This window comes from Pyxicephalus adspersus, chromosome 12 (assembly GCF_032062135.1).
Source record: "Pyxicephalus adspersus chromosome 12, UCB_Pads_2.0, whole genome shotgun sequence".
NCBI lineage: Eukaryota > Metazoa > Chordata > Amphibia > Anura > Pyxicephalidae > Pyxicephalus > Pyxicephalus adspersus.
This window is the reverse complement of record NC_092869.1, coordinates 32,878,491-32,900,304: the sequence shown is the minus strand read 5'-3', so window position 1 is coordinate 32,900,304 and position 21,814 is coordinate 32,878,491. Positions and strand designations below refer to the sequence as shown.

The following is a 21,814-nucleotide window of genomic DNA, read 5'->3' as shown; positions in this document are numbered from 1 at the left end:
TATATAAGACCTACCCTGAAAATAAGACCTAGTGTGTTTTTGGAAGCCCAAAAAAATATAAGACAGTGTCTTTTTTTCGGGGAAACACAGTAACAAAAATAATTGTACCTGAGGTAGGGGTGCAGCCTCTTCTTCACTCAGAGTTTGGAGCCGAGTCAGAAGTTGTTTGGAGTCTCCAGGAGGTAATTGTGTTAGGGTTCTCCCAGGAAATCTTGATATAAAGTTAATTCTCAAATCCTTTTCTGCCTATATTTAAAGAAACAGCGACATGCCATGAATTAGTTTCCAGTGTACAAAAACGAGCTGTAAGCTTCTACATCCTAACCAGACTGTGAAACTCCTATCTAGTGATGTGTAAAACCCCCTTTCTTTTAAAACAATCCTTGTTGTTTGTACCTTGAATATAAAGGGTTTAAAAATGTTTCTCGGAAATGCTGGTCCATGCTGACTAAATAGCTTCACATATCTCCTACCAGCACCATTTCCTTCCTTTGACAGGTATGAAAGTATATGTTCTTTTTTAATTACAATGTATTATGGGTGGTATAGGAAGAGAGGTCACAAGCTTGGCTACCTGATCTGGAAGGGATGCATGTATGTATGTATGTCAGAACCGCCTGGTCAATTACAGTGTCCTCTCCAGCACCTTTTAGCTGGATGCACCACCCAGCACTTGGTGGTTACTGAAAAGCTGGGTCACAATAAGGGGCCCCAAACTCACCTACAGCTTCTTCCCACCCAGCTTAAAAACATTTCTTGGCAGAATACTGAATTGTATTTTAAATCAGCTCCCATAAATATTTTCCACCTTTTTAAGCTATTTCCTTGGAGTATGTAGTATGTTGAAGAATGTAAAATTTCTTCAAGCAAAAAATAGATAAACAATCTTGGATAACCATCTCAATAAGAGATGTTATCAAGAACTGGAGGTTTCTTGAGGTTTCATAAGGTCTCTTTAACACAACTTACGTCAGGTTCATTTTCAGGGCTGGAAGGAGCAGCTTTGGTCCGGTGTGACAGCTCCTTCTGCAGATACTGCCACTTGCTCCAGGTGATATCCTCTGCCGGGTACAGTTTACCCTTAGGCCTGGTCTGGCTTGACACCACCTCCCCAGCATTCCTAAAAAAAACACAAAGGACTTTAGTATTTGCATTTTTTTTGTGTTCAGTCACTACCAGCATTGGACTTTTGTTTCCAAATATCAACTTCATCAAATGAGACACCTGCAATGTGTTTTTGTGGTTTACAGCCATCAAATGACTCAGTGGTGCCGTGCAGTATGGTAGAATAAAAGTTTAATTGGGTTCCAGAAGAACCGTGAACACTGAATATATTAAGAACATTATAAACAAAGCCATATGTCTATTAGCAGCTTTACACCTTAGATGATGAATGTCGGAGGAATCATTTATTACAAGTGTTCCAAACAAGCAATTCTTCATACCCTCCGTATGACCCAGAATAATTATGCTTTAAACGATTCATACCTGATTTGTGAAGTTGCAACAATATCTTGAATAGGTACCAGCTTCTCTGTTGGGTGTTTTTTGTCCGCAGTCTCAGTGCTTTTAACCTGGAGAGACAGAAATCAAAGCTGGTCAGCCTGGCAAGCAAATCTTTACTGTTGCAGTACACTATTAGCTCTATGTAAATCTTTAATACTTCTGTGCTGTATTAGAATACCTAAGTGTACAGGTAGTCCCCGAAATAGGAACCTCTGACATGAGGACAACTCCCAGATACCAATGTGACTTCCCTGCTCGCTGGTATGTAGGACAGAGGCTTGATAGGGGGGAGGGGGCGATTTGCATGACTCACAGAAGAAGTCTGTTCTGTTGTAACTCTTTTAATGACGAAGACAAACTCTGCAGTTGTTTCTTTTTGACTATCAAAGCACAGCTTGCTCCAGAAGTTAATGAATGTCTAGGCTACATAAAGTTGTTTTTTTTTTTGCTTTGTTTGTGATTAACTCACAGTTAGGATTTTATACAGTAACTGACACCATGCTACCTAATAAAATGTTGAGACAAACATCTTTCCTAATTTATTTATTAAAATAATGTACCTGTTCCGACTTACCTACAAATTCAACTTAAGAACAAACCCATCTCGTATGTAACCCAGGGACTACCTGTACTTTATTTGAAAGCTAGATTAATAAAGATGTATGGCCAAATATTTATTGCATCTTAACTTTGGATTTAATATTAATGTTCTCGTTGCTACAATACAATTGTTAATGACTGATACCTGTTCGCCGGTGGGTTTGGCCTGCAGCATCGTCTGTACAGTCTCCAGACTGACTTTCAGAGCCTTGAGTTTTTTGGATAAGGACTCTGCCTCCTCTAATATGGAACCAGGCCCTTGCTTCCTGGTGTCTACACCTTCCAGCAAACTGTTTATTTTTGTTTCTGTTTCCTGTAAGGTTTTCTGGGGGAGAAAATTAAAATACATAAGAAATATTCTCACTGATGTTGTTTATAAAACTTCTAAATTATTGGTTGTGAGCATTTAAAAAGCTGGAATGATATAATCATTTAATTGCAATTGAATGGGCACAGGTAGACGAGTCAATTAGGATGGGTATTGAGAGGGACACCATTTTTTATTTGAAGCTCTGCACCACTTGGATCCATATCTGGTCAGTATTTAGTCATAGAACATACCCAGTAAAAGTTTTTTCTTCTTTTCTCCATTGAAAAGGGAATGATCAGTGACTGGAGTTTTTATACTTGTTGATCTTTCAGCACGTATGGAAACTTTGTTGTGCATTTTGGAATCACCTTGCTATCACTTTGACCCTAAAATCATGAAATTTTCTGCTGCAGTACAACACTTTCTTTCTTTTATGGCCATCCTCACGCTGGAAAATGGTAATATTCTAAAAAGCTTTTTTACATCAGATTTTAATATATTTATTATAACATAAAAGAAAAAAACTCTGCAGTGTGTAATGTTCCAGTCTATACTTATCATACTCAATTTACAAGTGAATATATTACATATACTGTACTATGTACTTTGATTTATATTACTTGAACGAACTTTGAGCCATACAAGCAATAGGGAATTTTTAAACCATTCATAGATAAGTAACAATATCCATAAAGCATTTCTATGGGTATTTGATACATTTCATTTATTTTTTAATTTAAAAACTAAAATTTACTTCTATTTACTTATCTCAACAAAAAAAACTTTTCTTTATATTAATTTTTTTAAACAAATAATTAAGGGTTTTTTACAGGGAAAGGTTCAAAATAATTAAAATTAACCTGCATTCCCTTCCGGTTGTAATTTTTTATTTAAATAAAGGCTTCCCCAGTTTGTCCTCATTTCCTAAAAAAATTTTTTTTAAGTGAACATATAAATAATATGTATTACATTTTAAACTATGATGAATGAAGTTTACAGCAATATAAGTTATTTTAGTTCCGCTTTCAAAATGTATGATCAGGCAGAGCTTTACTGCAGAAAGAGACAGGTGATGTCCCTTTTGCGATAAGTATTCTTACCTGTCTGATCCTCATTCTAAACTATTATTTCTTAGGTTGTTAGCTTTTCTGAGCAGCGTCCTCTCCTTGTTGGTGCTATATAAATCCTGTTTATTATTATTATTATTAATAATAATAATAATAATATTAATAATAATAATAATAATATACATTTGTAATAACGAACACAGAATGAATTTGTAAATTCCATATCTGCAAGGGCTAGATTTTACCAGGGAGTGTAAACTAAATGTTGGATGTACAGTGAATATGGGACTTTTATCCATATCAATTTTATGGTGTATTTCCAGCCAGTGATGCCTGTAACATGAACATGATCTTTGGTATAAAGGTCAGTGTATGTACTCAAAGCCATATACCAACAACAAAGACCTGACTATTAAAGAATAAAATAAATTCTGGGAAGCAACAAAATGTACTCTAAATGCTCAACCCCAGCTGTGCATATGATGCCCCAGTTTAAACTCTATTAGATCCATCTATATTGCAAAGATCGATGGGTAGCCAATATGTTCCTGTGTTTTTTTACAGCTGAAATTTAAAAACTGTGGCGGTATGAGCAGGGCATTGAGGCCCATGATGAGCCCTTGTATTTTTTACATGAAGAATTGTATGCTGTGCATTAACAAGACAGGTGCTCTTTAGAGCATTGTGCATACAATATAAGGTTAGGCTATGATCAGTGACAGTTGTCTGTCTTACCTGAAAGTCTACAAGCTTCTGTTCTAAGCTCTGAAGCATATCTGGCTCTAGTTTGCTTTCTTCTAATGACAGGTTTAACCTTTGCAGCCAGAGCTCCACCTCTGTTACCTTCCCTTGACAATCACGCAGGATCATCTCCGGCTTCACGCTGCCCGACGCCGCGGCTGCATTTTCCTGCTGTTCCTGAAAGAAAGCCGACAGCAGATGCATAAGTGACAGCGAGAGAGATAAAGCAAACAAGCACCGACTCAAGAGAATGTGACACGGCGAACGTATGGCGGAGCACAAACAGCAACTTATTCCCAGGTGTAGACGGGAGGAAAATACAACAGTTCATGTGATCTAATGTCAACAGGTTCCTGGCAGCTAATCTGCATTTATTCAAGTTATTTTCTTTAGTATACAAAGAGCCAACTCAGTATGGCTGAATTATAAGAATGTGTACTTTTCTCAGGGATTTCTAGATATCCATGTAAAAGAGATTAGCAGATCAGTGTAAAGATTTGTATCAATGTGTGCAATGTTTCCTTAAACTTGTATACTTGTAATCTTATTTACATATAGGCAGCCATAATTTGCTCATTGCATTCAGAGGCTCTTTCTGTTCTGCAAAGGTTGCACTGCTGCAAGTACACAGTATTTAGTCCTATTTATCAGATCACTCTGTAAAAATAAACCCATGGTGTGACTGATCTTAACTTTTGTCAGGAGAGAAACGCATTCATTGATCATCAAGTAGTAGTCACATTCAACAAGACTTATTGTTGTAATGTTGGAGACTTTGCAACTTCTGCAACTTTCAGTAATTTATAACATAAAACGTCTTCAGCATTACAAGAATACCTCTGGTTGAATGTGATAAACTAGTACTAAATATAACTTGGATAAATGAGAACTTTCATGGACACATTTGTTCTTGTGCAGCCTTTCTTAACCGCTTTTTTTTTTTTTTACTATGGAGGAGCACTATATTCAAGTCTTAGGGCCATGTCAGACCCATGGTGTTCTGCTGCAGGCTCAACGACTGTCCCAACTGCTTCAGCTTAAGCACACAGGAGCGTTTGGGAACTATTTTGTGCACACAGCTGGATACTGAGTTGAAACTGAGGTTGCCATGTATTGTGGCACAGTTTCAAAAAGTGACAAATTGCTTTTGCCCATGTGGTTACTTTTGGAAGAACTGCACCACAGCTGCAACCGCAATAAATGTGTTACCCGTGGTGAGATCCACTGCTCCAGGTCATACAGCAGCAGTTTGCTATGTACCCAGGAGTATCCAACTGCACAGTTTTCCAAAAAAAGTTGTCCTGCTAAAAATGATTTTGTATACAGTGACAGGTTGCGTACACACATCAGATATCACAACAGTTGCACTCGTCGAGAATCTGATAATTGCACAGTAGTCATTGCTGATCATTATTCATGGATCCGCCAGGGCAGATTGATGAACAATGTTGAGCAACTGCTGTGCGCATGTCAGATTCTCATCTGAGAGTTAATGAAGGACAGAACATCGGGGAACCGCGTTTTCATCCCCTCCCCTCTATATAACTGAATGACTTGGTGTGTACAGCACTCGTTTGTTCATCTCTCATTGGAAATGATCATAAAAGATCGATTCCAGTGACAAAAATCCTCTGTGCTTATGTAGCCATAGTAGTTTGTCACCCCAGAAATTTTTACAAATTCAGTAAATTCAGGAAGTTTTTCCAAATTCTCCAGTATCTACCATAAACTATATATCCAAAGAATTAAAACATTTTTAGGAGCATATGGAAAAGTTAGAACCTGATCAGCTTTTACTTCTATAAATCCCTCTAGCAGATTTCCCCTCACTTCCTATCTGGGATTACTGTCATCACCAGGTCACTAAGTGAGAAGTTCTATTTCTTTGCCAAACTTTTTCACCATATGTACATTAAACTGTACTAAAATAAAGTTTGAAAAAGTTCAAAAACAATTACAAATTTCTTTAAAATGTATCTAATAAGTCAGCACACCGGCTTCTGTTGTCTATACTCACAAATGTCCATTACAGGTGTCGGTCCGCCCAGAGTACAACGTAACACAAACCGGCTAGACAGGGTTGTAGCTGTGACAGCCAACATAACAGAAAAAGATAGGGCATCCAAGAGTTCACCCGTGTTAGGACTATTCTCTGTTTGAAATCAACTCCCAAATCCCAAAATGATAAAAGGCTTCTCTGTATTTATTTATCAATTCTCTAAACTGTATAGCCAAATACCTGCCTGGATTCATTAGAAAAGGCGCCAACACTACACAGACTATGTAAACGGAAATCTATGATACAGCTGCTCCCAGTTCTAGCAGAGGAAGGTATGCGTGCTCCACACATGGAGAGACTGGCAAGAGCTGCATACACCAATAATGATTAACCAGTGAACACTCTGAACAGTCAGGAATAGCCTTCTTCCATTTATTATGAAAGACTCATCAGCATATTCCACCAGACGAAACTTTACATTGGGCGGAGAGTGATCTGGATGGCTCTTCTATAAAAAGATTAACCAGAGCTGCTAAATGTCCGGTTGTCACTTCTTTAAACTTTAGCAACGTCACCAGTCTCAGCTTGAATGGAATATACAAAGCTATTCTCCACGACATTTTTCTTTTTTCTTTCTGTTAAACATTTTTAAAAAAATTCTTTGTTGCAGTCAGGTAGATCCTTTATCACATATGTACAGTATATTATGTATTCCTAATTCTAACAAGCAAAAGAAGCTTTAGGATTCAATTTCATGTGTTTCTTCCTTACCACTATAAAAAGCATGCTGTTTATAATTCTCAGTAGCTCAATAAAAAATGTGAAAAAACCTCACTCTTTTCAGCTGATTGCCATTTATAAAAAAGTAGGCAACAATAAAGCAGAATTAAAAGTAAAAAAAATGGGACCAAACAGGTCCTTTATTGCAAAGGGGACAGGTGATGTCCTTTGAGCAATAAATTAAACATAATGGCCTGATAGCAATTTTTTAAACACCCTCACACGTCCTTGTTTCTTCTCAGATGCCACCATTTCATTCTTCTCCCTGGTTTCCTAAACTTCAGCTTTCTTGACTGGCTGAATCGGGATGATGTAACTTCAGCACTTGCAGTCCTTCAGTCCCAAAAGCTCTGAGGGATGCCAGCATTTTTTTTTAAAGAATATAGCCAACATTGCTTTATGTCATTGTTGTGATGTCCACTGTTCTCCATGCTGGAGAGGAATTTTTACCGATGACGTGCAATGCAAAGATCTCCCTGCTGCTTTATTCATTCTATGTCATTTCCGAACCTCACCTGCTGCTCCTTACTTTTACATAAGTCCATGAGATAAGGGAGGGAACTCCAACATGAGAAAATAAAGTCCCACCAAGATTTCCACCTCCACACGGAGACGAAGCACAGATCAAGACATAACAAGTCAGGGGGACACAAAACAACACCCTTTGGGCACAGCTTCCACAGTTCAGGTCCTCTTTAAATAGCCCTTCATATCAAGAAGACAATGCCCGTTGACATTTTGAGGAACAGAAAACAACCGATATTTTTTGTGGCAAACTCAAGAAAATGAAAAATTTCCTATTATTACTGCACAAAATAAAATTACCGGAAAAAGAAAATTAACATCCCATGTTATTAAAAAAAGTGTTTTGCGAAATAGCATTCCCCATTTATACAAAAAGGTATTAAATTGTACCGTACAAATACATGTCAAAATGATCTTGCCAAACTGAGGATATATATATTTTTTTGTTGCTCGGAAATATTTTTCCTGTATACGACCACACTTTCCCAGCCCTCGGCTCATCTATTTTTCAGGAGGTACGAAAGATGAAGTATCCTTATCAACGTTCTCAAATGATCTTGTTAGCACATCCACCTCCGGAGGGAGAGAGAGAGAAATTCTATGTTGCCCATGTCAATATGTCTTTGTTGTTTGTGTTTGGAGCTCGGTGGGAACAAAGCAAGCAACGGCTTTTAGCTGCAATGTATTTGGTAAAACCCTTCTGTTTAAGTCAAAATTGGAACCAAATGTACCCACCTTGGGGGAAGGGGGTGGAGGAGCAACTTTCTTAACTCTGCTCCTTCCAAGCAAGGTGTAAAATTTCTACAGAACCTGTCATGAGAGCTGAGGGATGACACTGCTGATCTCCTTCTGGAATTGCTACTTTCCTGAACCAGCAAGTATTATTTGCACTTATTGAACAGAAATTAAACAATATAAGTTGTCTGGCAGTCAGTACCAACCTAAACTTTTGACTCTCTAAAAGGAAAGAAGCCCCCCTTCAAAGGGACATAGATGGAAAACAAAGTTGACAAAGGTTTTAACTTTCCATACTCCGTAGGTTTACATAAGTTTTGGCTTTACATATTTATTGAGGGATTGTGTACAGGGATAAACCTGGAAGTTCTAACCCAGTGTTTCTCAACTTCTTCTGGAGGTTGCTAGGGCTTCCTAAACAATGTGCCTTTTAGGTCAATCTGTAAAGGTAACCAGCAGTTTAGAAAGTGTTCTTCCTACTGACCACTACAAAAATGTACTGTGAAGACCTGGAAGTTATTTCAAGGTTTCCTCCATGTTTGAAAGGTAGAGAAACTCTGCTCTGCCCTATTTCAATTGCAAACTACAATTGCTGCACTAGGGAAAGTGATTAAGCACTCAAAAATGAATTAAACAATTGGTTTTAAGCATTTAAACATTTTACAGAGATTTTAAAAGGTGATAATGGTAGCTATAGAACAGTCATTGGATACAAGGCCAGGAAAATGATTGCACCGACATCAGTTATGTAACTGGCACTAACCCTCATGCACCAATCAACAAGTTCAGTTTCAAATATGTACCCGGCGTAACCATCATACACCCATAAACGAGCCTGATCACATTGTAAATCAAATGGAAACATTTCTAACAACCGACAGCCAACAAAGCACATTCTGCTGATTACAATAGCAAAAGCAGAGCTGAGTTATTTTAAACATTGGAAGTATTCCTATTGACTGTGGATTGTTCAGAAGTGTTCCTCCTGATATACATGCCCAACAGCACAGGGGAGTGGAGTGGCATTCAATCAAGCAAAAAAGCATTCCTGAATCAGGCACCAATTGGAAACGCCATCGTTTTCAATAGATGTTCCATAGATTCGATGTCTTATGTCAATTATATTGAAAATATTGCATAGCACATGGCAGACTTTGATAACATGATGCAAAATAGAGCACCACCTGTAAAAGAAAAGGTTGCATAAAAAAAAACTTGCATTGCAGGGTACAAGACTTTTCAATTCAAAAGAATGACATGAGGTTTATCCTAATCTAGTCACATGTTCTTGTAGGTAAAAGAGCATACAGAGGAATCACTTTACCTGGGTCATTTGATCCAAGGAAACCGGAGAAATAAAGGAATGGCTAGCATCTTCTTTAGCCTTCTTGTTGCAGTCAACTGCTTCGCTAACAACCGGCACGTTATCCACAGCCTGTTTTGTACAAAAGGTTAATTAATCAAGTTGTTGTGGATCCTCCGCCATCTAGAAGTACATTGTAAAATCAGGTGTGAAGAAGACACTTATCTAAACAGCATGTAAGGAACGTGTTTGTCCACATACCTTCATACCATCCTAGCTGTCAGATAGAGTTTCTGGGGCCTGTTACTACTAATGATCTGTATCAGAAGCTTGAACTACAAGTCCCCTAAGTCAGTCTTGTTCTTTCGTGCACTTTATATTATTCATGGCAATATTGTATCATGGCTAAAATAAAATGTATCAATGGCTAAAGTTTTTCCTATCTAGATGGATAGAGGAAGAATAAGCGCTATTTCAGTCCAGTAGTGAGCTGCAGTGTTCAGCTATGGGCTCAGTGGCAGTCCCAACCTCTCCCATTTAAGCAAATAGGAGCGGTTGGAAATCATTTTTTGCATGTGGTTGTGGCAGATCATGGCATGGTTTCCAAAAAGGGCAGATTGATTTTGGCTGCATGATTGCCAGAACGTTTGCGCTGCGGTCATGTGTGTTGCCTGCGGTACAGTTTGAGATCCAACACCCGACAGCTTTTTTCCCAAATGTTTTAAAATCAGGGATCCTTAGAGCCTTTTCACCCCCAACATTATGGTAGAAAAAAAATGAGCAAAAGCAGAATGCATAAGATCCAGATTGAATTTTGTTAAGACTCTTTAATTCCAGCTCTAGGATCCCCCTTTATTGGGCGTTGGTACTATTGAACAAAGTGTGTACTGGAAAAAATTTGATGGATACCGAGGTGTAATTTGTAGGATTATGGCTCCAGGCGTTGGATAGGCCCTAACCAGCACAAGACAATCCATTCCCTGCCACATTCTGAAGAAAAACTAATTTCTTATAAATAGGTTCATCTGTGGATTCCTTTTCCTCAGAGAGCAGCACATTTTGGGGGCTTCAGACACCACCTGCATACCATTAGGTGTTAGAGACTTCAACAGAGATTTTCATGGGACTGACACCTATGATAAGAATGGTGCAGGAACGTCCTTGAAGACACAAGGTATATCAAGTGTCAGATTAGAATATTAGATGGTCTTTTCTATGCAATACACTCAAATATAGTCAGGAAATGTGGCACGAGTTGAATAGTTATCTCAGGTAGTGCTTTAGGATGTGCAAAGGGACAGCTTTGATGAAACTGAAATATCATTCTGAACCTAATCTGCCACAACCTGCCCAACCACTCAAAGACATTTAGTGTTTCCAATGATTGTGTTGTATAATGTTTGATGTCACTTGAAGACTAACCGGGAATGCTGAAGGCCATAAAGAGCCCATAGGGTGGACTGTATAGAAAGTAGCCTGCATTCTATGCAGTAAAACAAGAACCAGTGTGGAAGATTCACTTACAATATGGCTGACTTTTGGTTAACAAGAAAGTACTGTTACACTACGGCAAGTTGTTAGGCTACCTGTACCTTATTTGATGGTCTACAGACATGCAGCTTTCATAACACATATATGACAACGTTCAGCTACTCCTAATAATGTCATTGATGTTTTCCCTGGTATCATAGCACCACTTTCAGATATCATTTAGATTTCTCCACTATCATAGCAACACCCTCACATTTAGTACTCTCTTGTAACATGGCAGCACTCTCAGCTAGCATTCCTTTTGTACAGGGGGAGCCAGCAGCAGAAGGATTGGGAAAAACCCATCCTTCCCTTCTATAGGCTAGCACTTTGCAGTTCTGTTTGAAGCCGCAGAACTAGTTACACTTAGCATGGCTATAGTTTGGCTTCAAAAGCACAGCAGATACCAAAAAGTGCTACACCCTACACTGAAAAATGGTCAGCTCCACAACATATTTGAAATGCCCGGAAACACTCACAGTTCCAGACATGGAGTTCACATACCCAAAAAAGGTCACATGGGAGTCAACTCTTTGTACAGATTCCAATAGGGCTTTGGGTAGATATGTGGTGTTTTGCATGTGGGACATCGTGCCTTATTGTGGATACTGCACAGCATGACTCATATGCTGAATATGAACATGGTAAAGGTATTTTTAAAGTACAACATAATCCTACCTGATCCAAACCATTTGATTTACTAAAGTGTTTTGCACAAAAATTAAGTTGAATTTAAAAAAAATGAATAACCAATGTGTGTCACCGATGCATTAACTCCAGTAGGACAGCATTTGCATTAGATAACTGAACTAAAAAAACAAATTAAAATCTGCTCCTAGCAACAAAAATATTTTGTACCTCGGAAATAAATGAGGATTCTTCTACCTCCTCGACAAGTGATGGTAAAACGTAGGGATCAGTCCAGTGGATCTAAATGTGATATAAATATATTTTATATTGTAAGTCTACCATTTATATGCAGGCAAGGTAAACATTTATCATTTACACAGCAACCATTCGAATTCACAATTTTCTTTACAGCTCTAAACTAATGAAAGCTAAAATCAAATCGGCTGCTCTGCACAGCCAGTCTGGGTTAACTGGGGACTAATAGTCCTCATTTAGGTAAATGCACTGAACATAAAAAAACAAGTCAGGACAAATGACCTGGGACCATCAAATAATTTGATGAATAGTTGATGTTCTACAATACTTTAAACCTAGTTCCTAGTTGACTAAACAGATAATTTTTGTAAAACTTCACATATGTTGCTGCATTGATGCAAAAGCTCAAATAAAAGTTGGCTCCAAAATGATATCAATGCCCTGGGCTCTCTTATTGAGAAACTCAAATGCTGGACCCAGTGTAGAGGAGTATTAAAATCTGGTGTGGAAGTTCTTGTTTTCCCACACACAGCAAGGGTCTTGATTGGGCTCTGAGTGCAATGTCCAAAAGAACGCCAAGATTTATATCTAGGGTAGTTAAAATGTTTTCACGAAAGTTGTAGTCAATAAACAATCAACACATTTAAGGGGTTCCAAGAGGCCCTTTTTTTCGGGACTTAATGATGTTAAAGCAAAAAAAAAAAAAAGAGAAGTGAAGGAACCTGGGACTCTCCTAAAGCAGCTTGGCTTTACATTCAGCAGGTATTTGATACGAAATAAAGATTTTATTACCTCATTATTGACATTGTCCACTCCTTCTGTTACTGGGGACAGAAGAGCTTCCAAATCCTGGTCCTCTGGTTCCTGTTGTAAACGCACCAGCTGTTCAATAACTAAGCTCCTCTGAGAAAGTAAAACAGCTTCCTTCCCCTGGTTTATTTCATCCATCCGTTTTCTCAACTCTTCAGCCTTATCCTAAAGGTAAAACAAGGGTAAAAGCTGTAAAATAGCTTATGTCACACTTACCTCTTCCGTACGAAAGCGCAGGAGTCTCTCTCCTGCGCATTCAGGCAGTTCTGACTTGTGCCTGCCCTCCCAAGCTTTATCAGTTTTGCCCATACCGCCGGCCAATCAATAAATAGCCTCTTATTCATCCCTGGCTATTTAGCTAGCTCAGACACACCACTCAGCATTCGTGGAACGTGTCTCCACTAGTGCCGAACCCCCTAGTGCTGCTGAGATTTCCTTGTGCTGTTCCAGTGTTCTTCTCTGTCTGTGCTTATTCCTGTGTCACCTGTGTTCCCTGTGTCTCCAGTGGCCCCTGTCACTGGTGTCTATTTCCTGGATCCCTGGTATTTGACCTTTGGCTTGTGACCCGACCTCTCTTGCTTGCTGCCTGCCTTGACTCCAGCCTTCCTTGACAGTTCTTCTGCTTAGTGATTTGGTACCGTGTATCCTCCTGCCCCCCCCCTGATGTGCAACCTGGCAGTAACCAGCAGCACAACATCCTCACCACTGGAGGCTCTAGAGAAGACCTGGTTACTGCTTGAACTCTGTGCCTTGGCCCTTCTCAGGCCTCACACCATTTCTGTACAAGCTGTAGCGTCCCCTAGTGGCCTTGTCCCCCTAACCGTAACAACTTACTTTTCAAAATTAATTTAAATAATTACCACTACTGAACTTGAAAGGTTTCAAAACAATTTTTTTTTTTATGTGAGAAGACAAGTTCCTCCTCATGGACCCTCCGTATTTGTTCTTTAATATAATGAATGGCCTTATTGACTAATAATGGAATTTGGGATCTGGTAGAGATTGAAGCTAAGCCCAATTTTTACAGGATAAGTTAATACCAATATATTTCACAATTTTATATTCGGTTTGATCTGAAATTTTTACTGAATGCAACCCTGGTTTAGGTATTTTTTCAATAAAAGCATATTTTGTATTTTCATGATAAGCTTTGCAGGAAGTTTAATTTAAAGAACTTTCAGGCCACAAGTGAAACCAAAGTGTGAGCTACCAAGGAAGGGGAGCTCAAAACTGGAACTGTTGTTGTTGGGAGACATTGTGCCCCACAGTGCAGGTTAAAGACAAGCAAAGGGCTACATCTGGCCAGTAGGCTGTAGTTTGAGGGCCACTGTACTTATGCATTCTACAACTAGGACATTGCAATCATCCAGTCTACCTTAATACGTGTTCTCTGTGCTACTCTCTACCAAAGATTTGCAGGGTCAGTGGGAATGCAGTAGGAGAGTGCTCAGGCAATTGCTCAGGTAATTTAAAACTTTGCATATGTTTACAGACAAAGCCAAAAGGCTTCTTCACTATTGTGGACAGAGTAGGAATACAACCCCACAGGTTTGTGTTTCACGTTCAAGATTTTTCTTCTATTAGTCCTGTATATACATAGAAGTGGACGTAAAATCCATTAGGAAAACAAGTGTCCTCATGGGAATATTTTACCTTTATTTTTGTTAGACAGATGGCAATTCAAAATGTTGAATTTCTCATCACTTTCAGTCCTGGGTATGTATTTGGAGTATAATTAAAAATATAAAAATAAAATATTTACCTTTATTTCAGTTTCCAATGCAAAGTTCTTGGAGATGTGTTTAAGCTTCTCCTGCTCTTGTTCCAGCTCTAACATTTTACTAATTATTGGCTGCAATAAAAATAAATAAAAAAATAAAAGGTTGTAGTTTACAAAGATGTGTATAGTTTATGGCAAATCTCTTCAAAATAAATATCTATATTTCTTTATTTGAAACTGGGTATTTTAGATAAAATCAAAAGAAAATCAATTGTTTCAGAGTCATTTTATACACTTTCAAAGGAATGCTCAAGTTATAGTAAACAAAAACTAGTTAAGGGCTCATACACACAGAATTATTAAAAAGTCCAAGTTGTTTTTCTACCAATACAAGTTAATGTAAATACAAAAGCAGCTTAGAAGCAGCTTGATGCAAGTCAGAAAGGGCTTAGTTTGGCTTCTTGAGCAAATCAAGACAATTCTAACAACAATATTTTGGAAGCAAACCAAATTTTACTCCTAAAGGATAAGTGCACGTTCATTATGTTCTTGTTTCGGCAATAATTCTGAGAGAAAGTTTGTCAGCAGTGGCAATACTGAAATTACACTCGGCATACATTAGAATGTCAGCAATACAATTATTCACTGAAAGCGAATAGCATCGTCACTACAGTCATGAACTGGCAGAATTCCTATTATTAGAATTAGTATTGTATTTCAAATAAAAATTGTATTGTATTGTATTGTATTAATAGTATTGATGACAAATAAAAATAATATCATTATTAAAATAATATTAAAATTAATGATAAAAAATAATAATCATGATAATTAACAAAAAGTGGGGAATTCTAAATCCCTTGTATGCAACATTTAGATATCACTTGTGAATTGCTTATACATTGGATCTGACCTATAATAGCATATTTTATAATAGCAATACTGGAGTAATATGGTTTATTTTTTTTAGCATTAACTCATTGGAAAACTTAACATTGTCAGGCAGAAAAGTCAAATTAGCAATAGTATAAACAAAAATGTTAGGTATATTTTGAACCAAACCTTGAAGTATTACATTTTTCAACAGAAAATATTCACATTGCTTCTCTGCAGAAAAATTAAAAGTCATATTAAATCCTGAATCATTTATTTTTTATCCCATCGCACCGAAGACATTCAGAATACATCGGACATATTCTATGATATTCAGGTTTGTACAGACAAGCTAATACCAGACAGTATGTTAAGGGCTATTTAAAAAAAAAAAAAACTATCTTGCCTATTTGTCCTTGAGATATAAAAATATGTGCCTTACCTCTAGAAGAGTATTCTGCTCCTTGATAACCTTTTCCAGCACTTCGGCCTCTCTCAAGAGTCGTCTCATTCTCCTGAACACGCAAAGCGACTGCACACCGGAGGCATAAAACAGAAGAGAAGGTCTGTAGGCCTCTATGTCTGCAATTGTTTCTCTAATGGACTTGATATTTTCCTGGATGACCTGAAAGGGACACAATAAGCAAAACTTTTAATAAAAACAACAATCAATAGAAGCTTTATTCAATAAGATAAACTTGGAGAACGGTTCCTGAGGTCCACTCATAGCACACCAGGCACATAGGACACCAAACTCACCATCTGGCAAGTTGCCACCATGGACCAATCGTTCAACTTAGGGTGCTTGCTACCTGGTTCTAGTGCCCTCAGCTATAAACCAACCATGCCATTATTTATGAAGAGAGAGGAAAAGCAGGACAGTAGGAATCCATATGAACTGGCCATGGTCTGGTCAGACAGGAGACCTTTTTTTCACTGCTGCAGTACACTAACGCTCACAGGTCATGTTCTGCCCACACTTAGTAAAAAGAGGAGCAGCAAATTGATGGGCATCTCAATATATTACAACATAATGTGGACAGTTGGAAAGTTATTTTATTTAAAGTATAGGTTGATATCACAGGCATTGGGCAGAAGAGTCCTTTAGAGCAGTGGTCCCTAACTTTTTGAAGCTTGCGGACCACTAAATGCACAGACTCCGGACCGTGCATGCGCAGGGAGCTGTGTGTCACTCAAAGGGGAAGAAAGTTCCCCACAGAGTGACATCATAATGCCAGAATCTGCCCACTCTCCCATCGCAGGTCTGAGACACAACTCGCCCACAACCCGAAGCCTTTGATCTGTATGGGGTCTGGGGCTCTGGCCGGTGCACTAGGAGAAGGACCCCACTGGTGGGTGCACCGGCCAGAGCCACGGGCCACCTAGCAGACGGGGGTTGGGGGACCCCGCTTTAGAATACTTCTTCTTGAATATTCTAGTGACAATAGCCTTTCTCTGCTTTAGCAATTATCTCCCTTACATATGTGACCTTGGGTTTAAGCCACTTTTTTTAACATCTTGAGATTATCTTCGAGATAATTTTTTGTTTTAGGATATGTATGAAATTCTCAATGGATATTGTAGTATCCCTTTCTCTGCTTCTTAGTCAGATCATTATTGTTACTGACGGAGTTTTCTACTTTTACCATGAGGTAGCTATGTGACAGCAGTTTCAGAGTGGGCAATAACATGTGCACTTTAACAACCATACATTTTTAAGATAAGAGGAGGCACACCCCATATATTATTTAAAATCATAGAAAAAGGGGGCTTTTTCTAACTCAGTGTTCCAATATAATTAAGTTATCATAAAATAGTCTTTATTAAACAACATAAATCAATAGTAAAAATGCTACAAAATGTATTGGACAGGAACGATGTCCACCAATGGACATGTCTGTCCTTTTATAAAGTCCTTAATGGAATCCATGTCCTGCCTCAACACGTTTCAATATTTCTAGTAGCCATTAATAGTTCTTAATGAGTAAGAGGTGGACTTCCCAAAAATAAGGCAAGAAAAGGTAACCAACCGCTATAAAATGGTACTGTTCCGGATAAGTAGTAACAATGTCCATAACAACACCTCAGTATTTGCCCCTGTGCTCATAAAGAGACTGATCAGATCCGTGGCTGGTAAGGTAGTCAATGTCCTATTTATTATCTCTTTAGGGGGAAAAGCCCACGGTAGACTCTCATAGACGAGATAGAAGCCAGATTGATGTGTGGAAAAGCATGTGTGGTACAACACATGAATGTGTGCGTAAAGGGCTAACCTGGTGGGAATTTTTTTTTTATATCTGCTTCTAACAAGTTAAGAACTTACCTGTCCATTTTTGTGATGCTCTTTAGGTGACATTTCATCAATATCACTGGATGTCAAAATAGTTCTAATGGAACCAACTCTCTTTTCCATCTTTTTTACTTCATTTTCGATTGAAGCAACCTCCTAAAATTACAAAAATCAATAATTCAATGGCCATCGTTACAGCAATACTACATTTAAATCTACACAAGCTAAGTTGTAACTGTTTAATCTCCTTTCCTGCCCTGAAATCTGCTGCTGGTTAAGTTGTACCACTCACAGCAACATGTCTTATAACAGCTGCCACCAAATTGGTTACTAAAGTCTAAAAGCAGCCTTTCTCGACCCTTTTACCATGGAGGAACCTTTAAAATAAATTCTTCCCAAGGCCCCTTCTTAAATAATTATATCCACAGCTCACAGTACATTACCGTGGTGGTCAGTAGAAAGAATGCCTCTTACATTGCTGGGAAGAATGTCACCTTTACCGATAGCTAAAAAGATAATTGGAGTCAGGTAAACAGACCTGGGAAGCACAAACTGCTCATTGCTCATGGATCCCCTAGAAACCTCTGGAGAAACCCTGGCTGAGAAATACTAGTTTATAGGAAGCCTGGTATTATTAGTATTTCAACTGTTTCATTTGACTTTTCCTTGTAGATAAACGTTTTATTTGACATTAAATAGATAGATATTCATTCTATGTTTGGGGTAATCAGTGTGAACATTATTATTATTATTATTAAACAGGATTTATATAGCGCCAACATATTACCCAGCGCTGTACATTAAATAGGGTTTGCAAATGACAGACTAATACAGACATTGATACAGGAGGAGAGGACCCTGCCCCGAAGAGCTTACATATCCAAGGATGACAACAGAGCGATGTTCTTACATTTGCTAAATGCTGGATTTGTGGAAGAACATTGAAAATTCTTTGCTGAAGGTCCTTCACTTGACTTCTTACTTCATCAAGGCTTTCCACAATCTTATCTGTTTCACAGATGACAGTAAGTTCCTCTAGCTCATTGCTGATGGTGTCCAGGGTGAATTGTTTACTCTCGGAATCATCCAGTGCAATCTGCTCAAAAAGAACAAGAGACTTATAGTAAGTGCACAATTAAAAAAAATGTTCTTGAAAAAGTTGGTAAAAAAAGAAAACTGTAGTGAGAAAATATTAACATGTCTTCTGATAAGGCTAGGGTATCATGCTGGTTGCAGTCACTCACTTGGACCTAACTGACTGACTCTACTTTGATTTTCCCCAATTTCACACTTGCTCCAGGTTAATGGGATACAGTAGCCCAAAAAAGCCTTCATGCATTATAAGCTGTTTGAGTTCACAGATGACCAAAGATGTGACAAGGCAAGGCAGTGAGTTCTCCTTGATAGGAACCTAATGTATAACTGACACCAAGCAAAGGATAAGACCCTGCACCAGCCATTTGGGGTGGAACTGTTTTTACAGAAATTTCACCATCACCAAACATTCTAAATAAATAATCCTTTTCCCGCCAATGTATTTAAATAAACAATTGACCATCCGGGTGAAATACTACCTCTCAGGAACATAAGCTAAAATTGAGCTTTCTCCTCTGGATTCCTCTTTTCTGGATTTTGTTTAGGGTCCATCCTTCTATGGGCAATGTTTCTATGCAAAGAGACTACTATGTTTCCAATGAACAGATAAAGGAAATAATAGTAGTTTGGGGTGTGATATAATAGGAAGACTAGCATCCTTTCTCTTATTGCTAAGAAATGCACCTGTCTTTTGTTCTTACCATTAATGCATTGAAGTACTTATTGAGGACCTTGGCAGAACAATCCTTCCTCTCTTCATTTATCAAACCATCTGTATTCTGGATCCACAGTTTTGTGCTCCTCAAAGTGTCTTCATATTCTTCAAGCTTGCTAGCCGCCTGCCACAAGAGTATATTTTTTTAGGTGATATACAAAGCATAACATTGAAGGCAAATTATAATGAACAAATACATCTTAATACATGCACAAAGGCAAAGAACAGGAGATGTATCATCAAGTAGGAATACCCATTGCTCTTGCATTTAACAATATTTTAGTCTGGTATTGAGCAAAACAATGGACTTCGATATACCAACAGCAACACCACACACCCATATCGCTCACCTTGTTCAGGTTAGCAGTTCTGCGTTCAGCAAGAGAGGTGACTTGTTGATGATAATGAAACGGTTCAGTCAATTTATCCATCCATTCCTGAGCTAGGCTAGGATCTTCTTCTGCCATGTCCTGAACTTCTGACTCCAGTGCATGCAGCTTGGAGTGCCAACCATCCACTTCATCCCAGACTTTCTGCAAAAGCAGAGCCATAGAATATTAAAACCACCTATATTCAGGTTGCAGCAGGAGAAGAATTATTGTCATTCCAGGGATTAGGTTTGGTTACAGGTTTGGGATTCAGAAGCTACAATGTTGATAGCTATACCCCTGCAACGTTTCCCCATCGCTCTGCAGTGCAGCAGCATCGCCACTACATCACAGGAATCTGTAGTAATCAACTTTAACAGTATTTTTTGAGAAAAAAAACCATGTTCAAACTTAATAAAGGTAATAAAGTTGCACTTGTGCACAGTCTACATTGCAGCACTGGCCTACAATATCCGAGCATGACTACATCCACGTATGGCCAAGGGGAAGGCGCTATCCTAATGAAATAGCACAGTACAGCAGCAGACATAGAACTGCTTTTCTAAAGATACAAATATAGTTCTGTGAGTAGGGAGACACTAGAAAATAGTCCATATCTTACCTTCTGAATTTCTTTCGCCTGGAAGATGTTTTCAGTTTTTATTTGCAACTGAGCTTCAATGTTTTTGAGACCGGCTGTAATTTCGTTCACTTTTCTGGCCATGATACCTTGAGGAGAGCACTGCTCAATCTCATTTCCGACCTAAAATAAGAATGTATGCAAAACTGGGAGATCAATGAATTTCTTTATGCACATGGTGGCCAACAGTGGACATGCAAATATGATAAAAGCAATTCACTTATGTCCTTAGAAGCTACCGGTAGAGAAATATCTGCTCAATCTGGAACAGTTTAAACCAGTGCCTGGGCATCCAATATTCTTGTCTAATGATGGTGATGGAAGTGTGACACTTTGAATTCTTCATTCCTACTTGCAGAGAAATCTTCGGGAAATTCCTAAATTTTTCTGTTTGATAAGAGAGCATCCGATCGAGGATTTGATTACAACCCTCTAGCCCAGTCCTTACATGCTCCCTCAGCCGCAATACCAACACATAATTGTATGGAGTTAATGCACAGCACATAATTATTTAGGAATATTGTGCATGTGTGTCCAGCTTTTATTTGATCAATCGGTTAGTGATCAAAAAAATCAGATCATTTGGCCAAGTGCAAAATTACCTGCGATTCTGCTCATGTACACACCATCCTTAAGATGCTGAAGTCACAAGTAGAAAACAATACCTGTTCTGTTAAAAACTTTAATATCATCATGCAGTATTATGCAAACATTGCCACAGCCTATAAATCAGCCTTTAAGAACATGGAAAGCCAATAACTGATGATGGACGGGAGATCATTTCCAAACACTAATTATAAAATATAATCTTGAATTGGGGTTGTACTCTGAAAGACAACTATACATTTAGTACAGTTACCTTCTAACTGACCTCTCCCCCCCCCTTTCAGCGTCACCCCAAAAGTCTCATACTTGCTCCTGAATAGATAGCATGGTGCATTTATACTAAAATCCAAAGCAGCACTGCCAGCTCTGTCTTAACTCTCCCCTGATAACCTTTGCACTATGGAGAACAGAAAAAGGTGTTATGTAATCCAACAGAGACAAACTGGGAAACCTGACAACATTGTTTGTGATTTTAGAACAGCAGAGGAAGCATTGTCATCTTTCTTAGGAGCAAAGTGAAGTCCAACAGCAGAAAACACTGGACAATGTGCATAGTTTGTAGTGCAATATTGATATTGTTTTGCTTTTTTATTTCCTATATTTTTTTATAATAAAGTTAAAAGGTCATAGGAAGTAACTAAGAAAATAAGAAAACACGTCACTTCTGCTGCGGTCATTACACGCAGTAGACTGGAAAGGTCTGTAGTACAAGGCAG

At 38.3% G+C, this 21,814-nt stretch overlaps 1 protein-coding gene across 1 annotated transcript in view; it reads right to left on the bottom strand.

Annotated features, from left to right (window-relative positions):
- SYNE2 (spectrin repeat containing nuclear envelope protein 2) overlaps nucleotides 1–21,814 on the bottom strand; it is a 202,439-nt gene that overhangs the window by 77,026 nt on the left and 103,599 nt on the right. The window contains exons 47-61 of the mRNA XM_072427657.1: nucleotides 20,475–20,615; nucleotides 19,835–20,017; nucleotides 19,471–19,608; nucleotides 18,585–18,770; nucleotides 17,708–17,830; nucleotides 15,827–16,009; nucleotides 14,554–14,643; nucleotides 12,774–12,956; nucleotides 11,955–12,026; nucleotides 9,588–9,698; nucleotides 4,219–4,401; nucleotides 2,252–2,431; nucleotides 1,489–1,574; nucleotides 970–1,120; nucleotides 109–246 (exon numbers count right to left, since the gene is read on the bottom strand). Coding sequence (XP_072283758.1) covers nucleotides 109–246; nucleotides 970–1,120; nucleotides 1,489–1,574; nucleotides 2,252–2,431; nucleotides 4,219–4,401; nucleotides 9,588–9,698; nucleotides 11,955–12,026; nucleotides 12,774–12,956; nucleotides 14,554–14,643; nucleotides 15,827–16,009; nucleotides 17,708–17,830; nucleotides 18,585–18,770; nucleotides 19,471–19,608; nucleotides 19,835–20,017; nucleotides 20,475–20,615 — 2,148 coding nt within the window. The remainder of the gene's footprint in view (nucleotides 1–108; nucleotides 247–969; nucleotides 1,121–1,488; nucleotides 1,575–2,251; nucleotides 2,432–4,218; nucleotides 4,402–9,587; nucleotides 9,699–11,954; nucleotides 12,027–12,773; nucleotides 12,957–14,553; nucleotides 14,644–15,826; nucleotides 16,010–17,707; nucleotides 17,831–18,584; nucleotides 18,771–19,470; nucleotides 19,609–19,834; nucleotides 20,018–20,474; nucleotides 20,616–21,814) is intronic.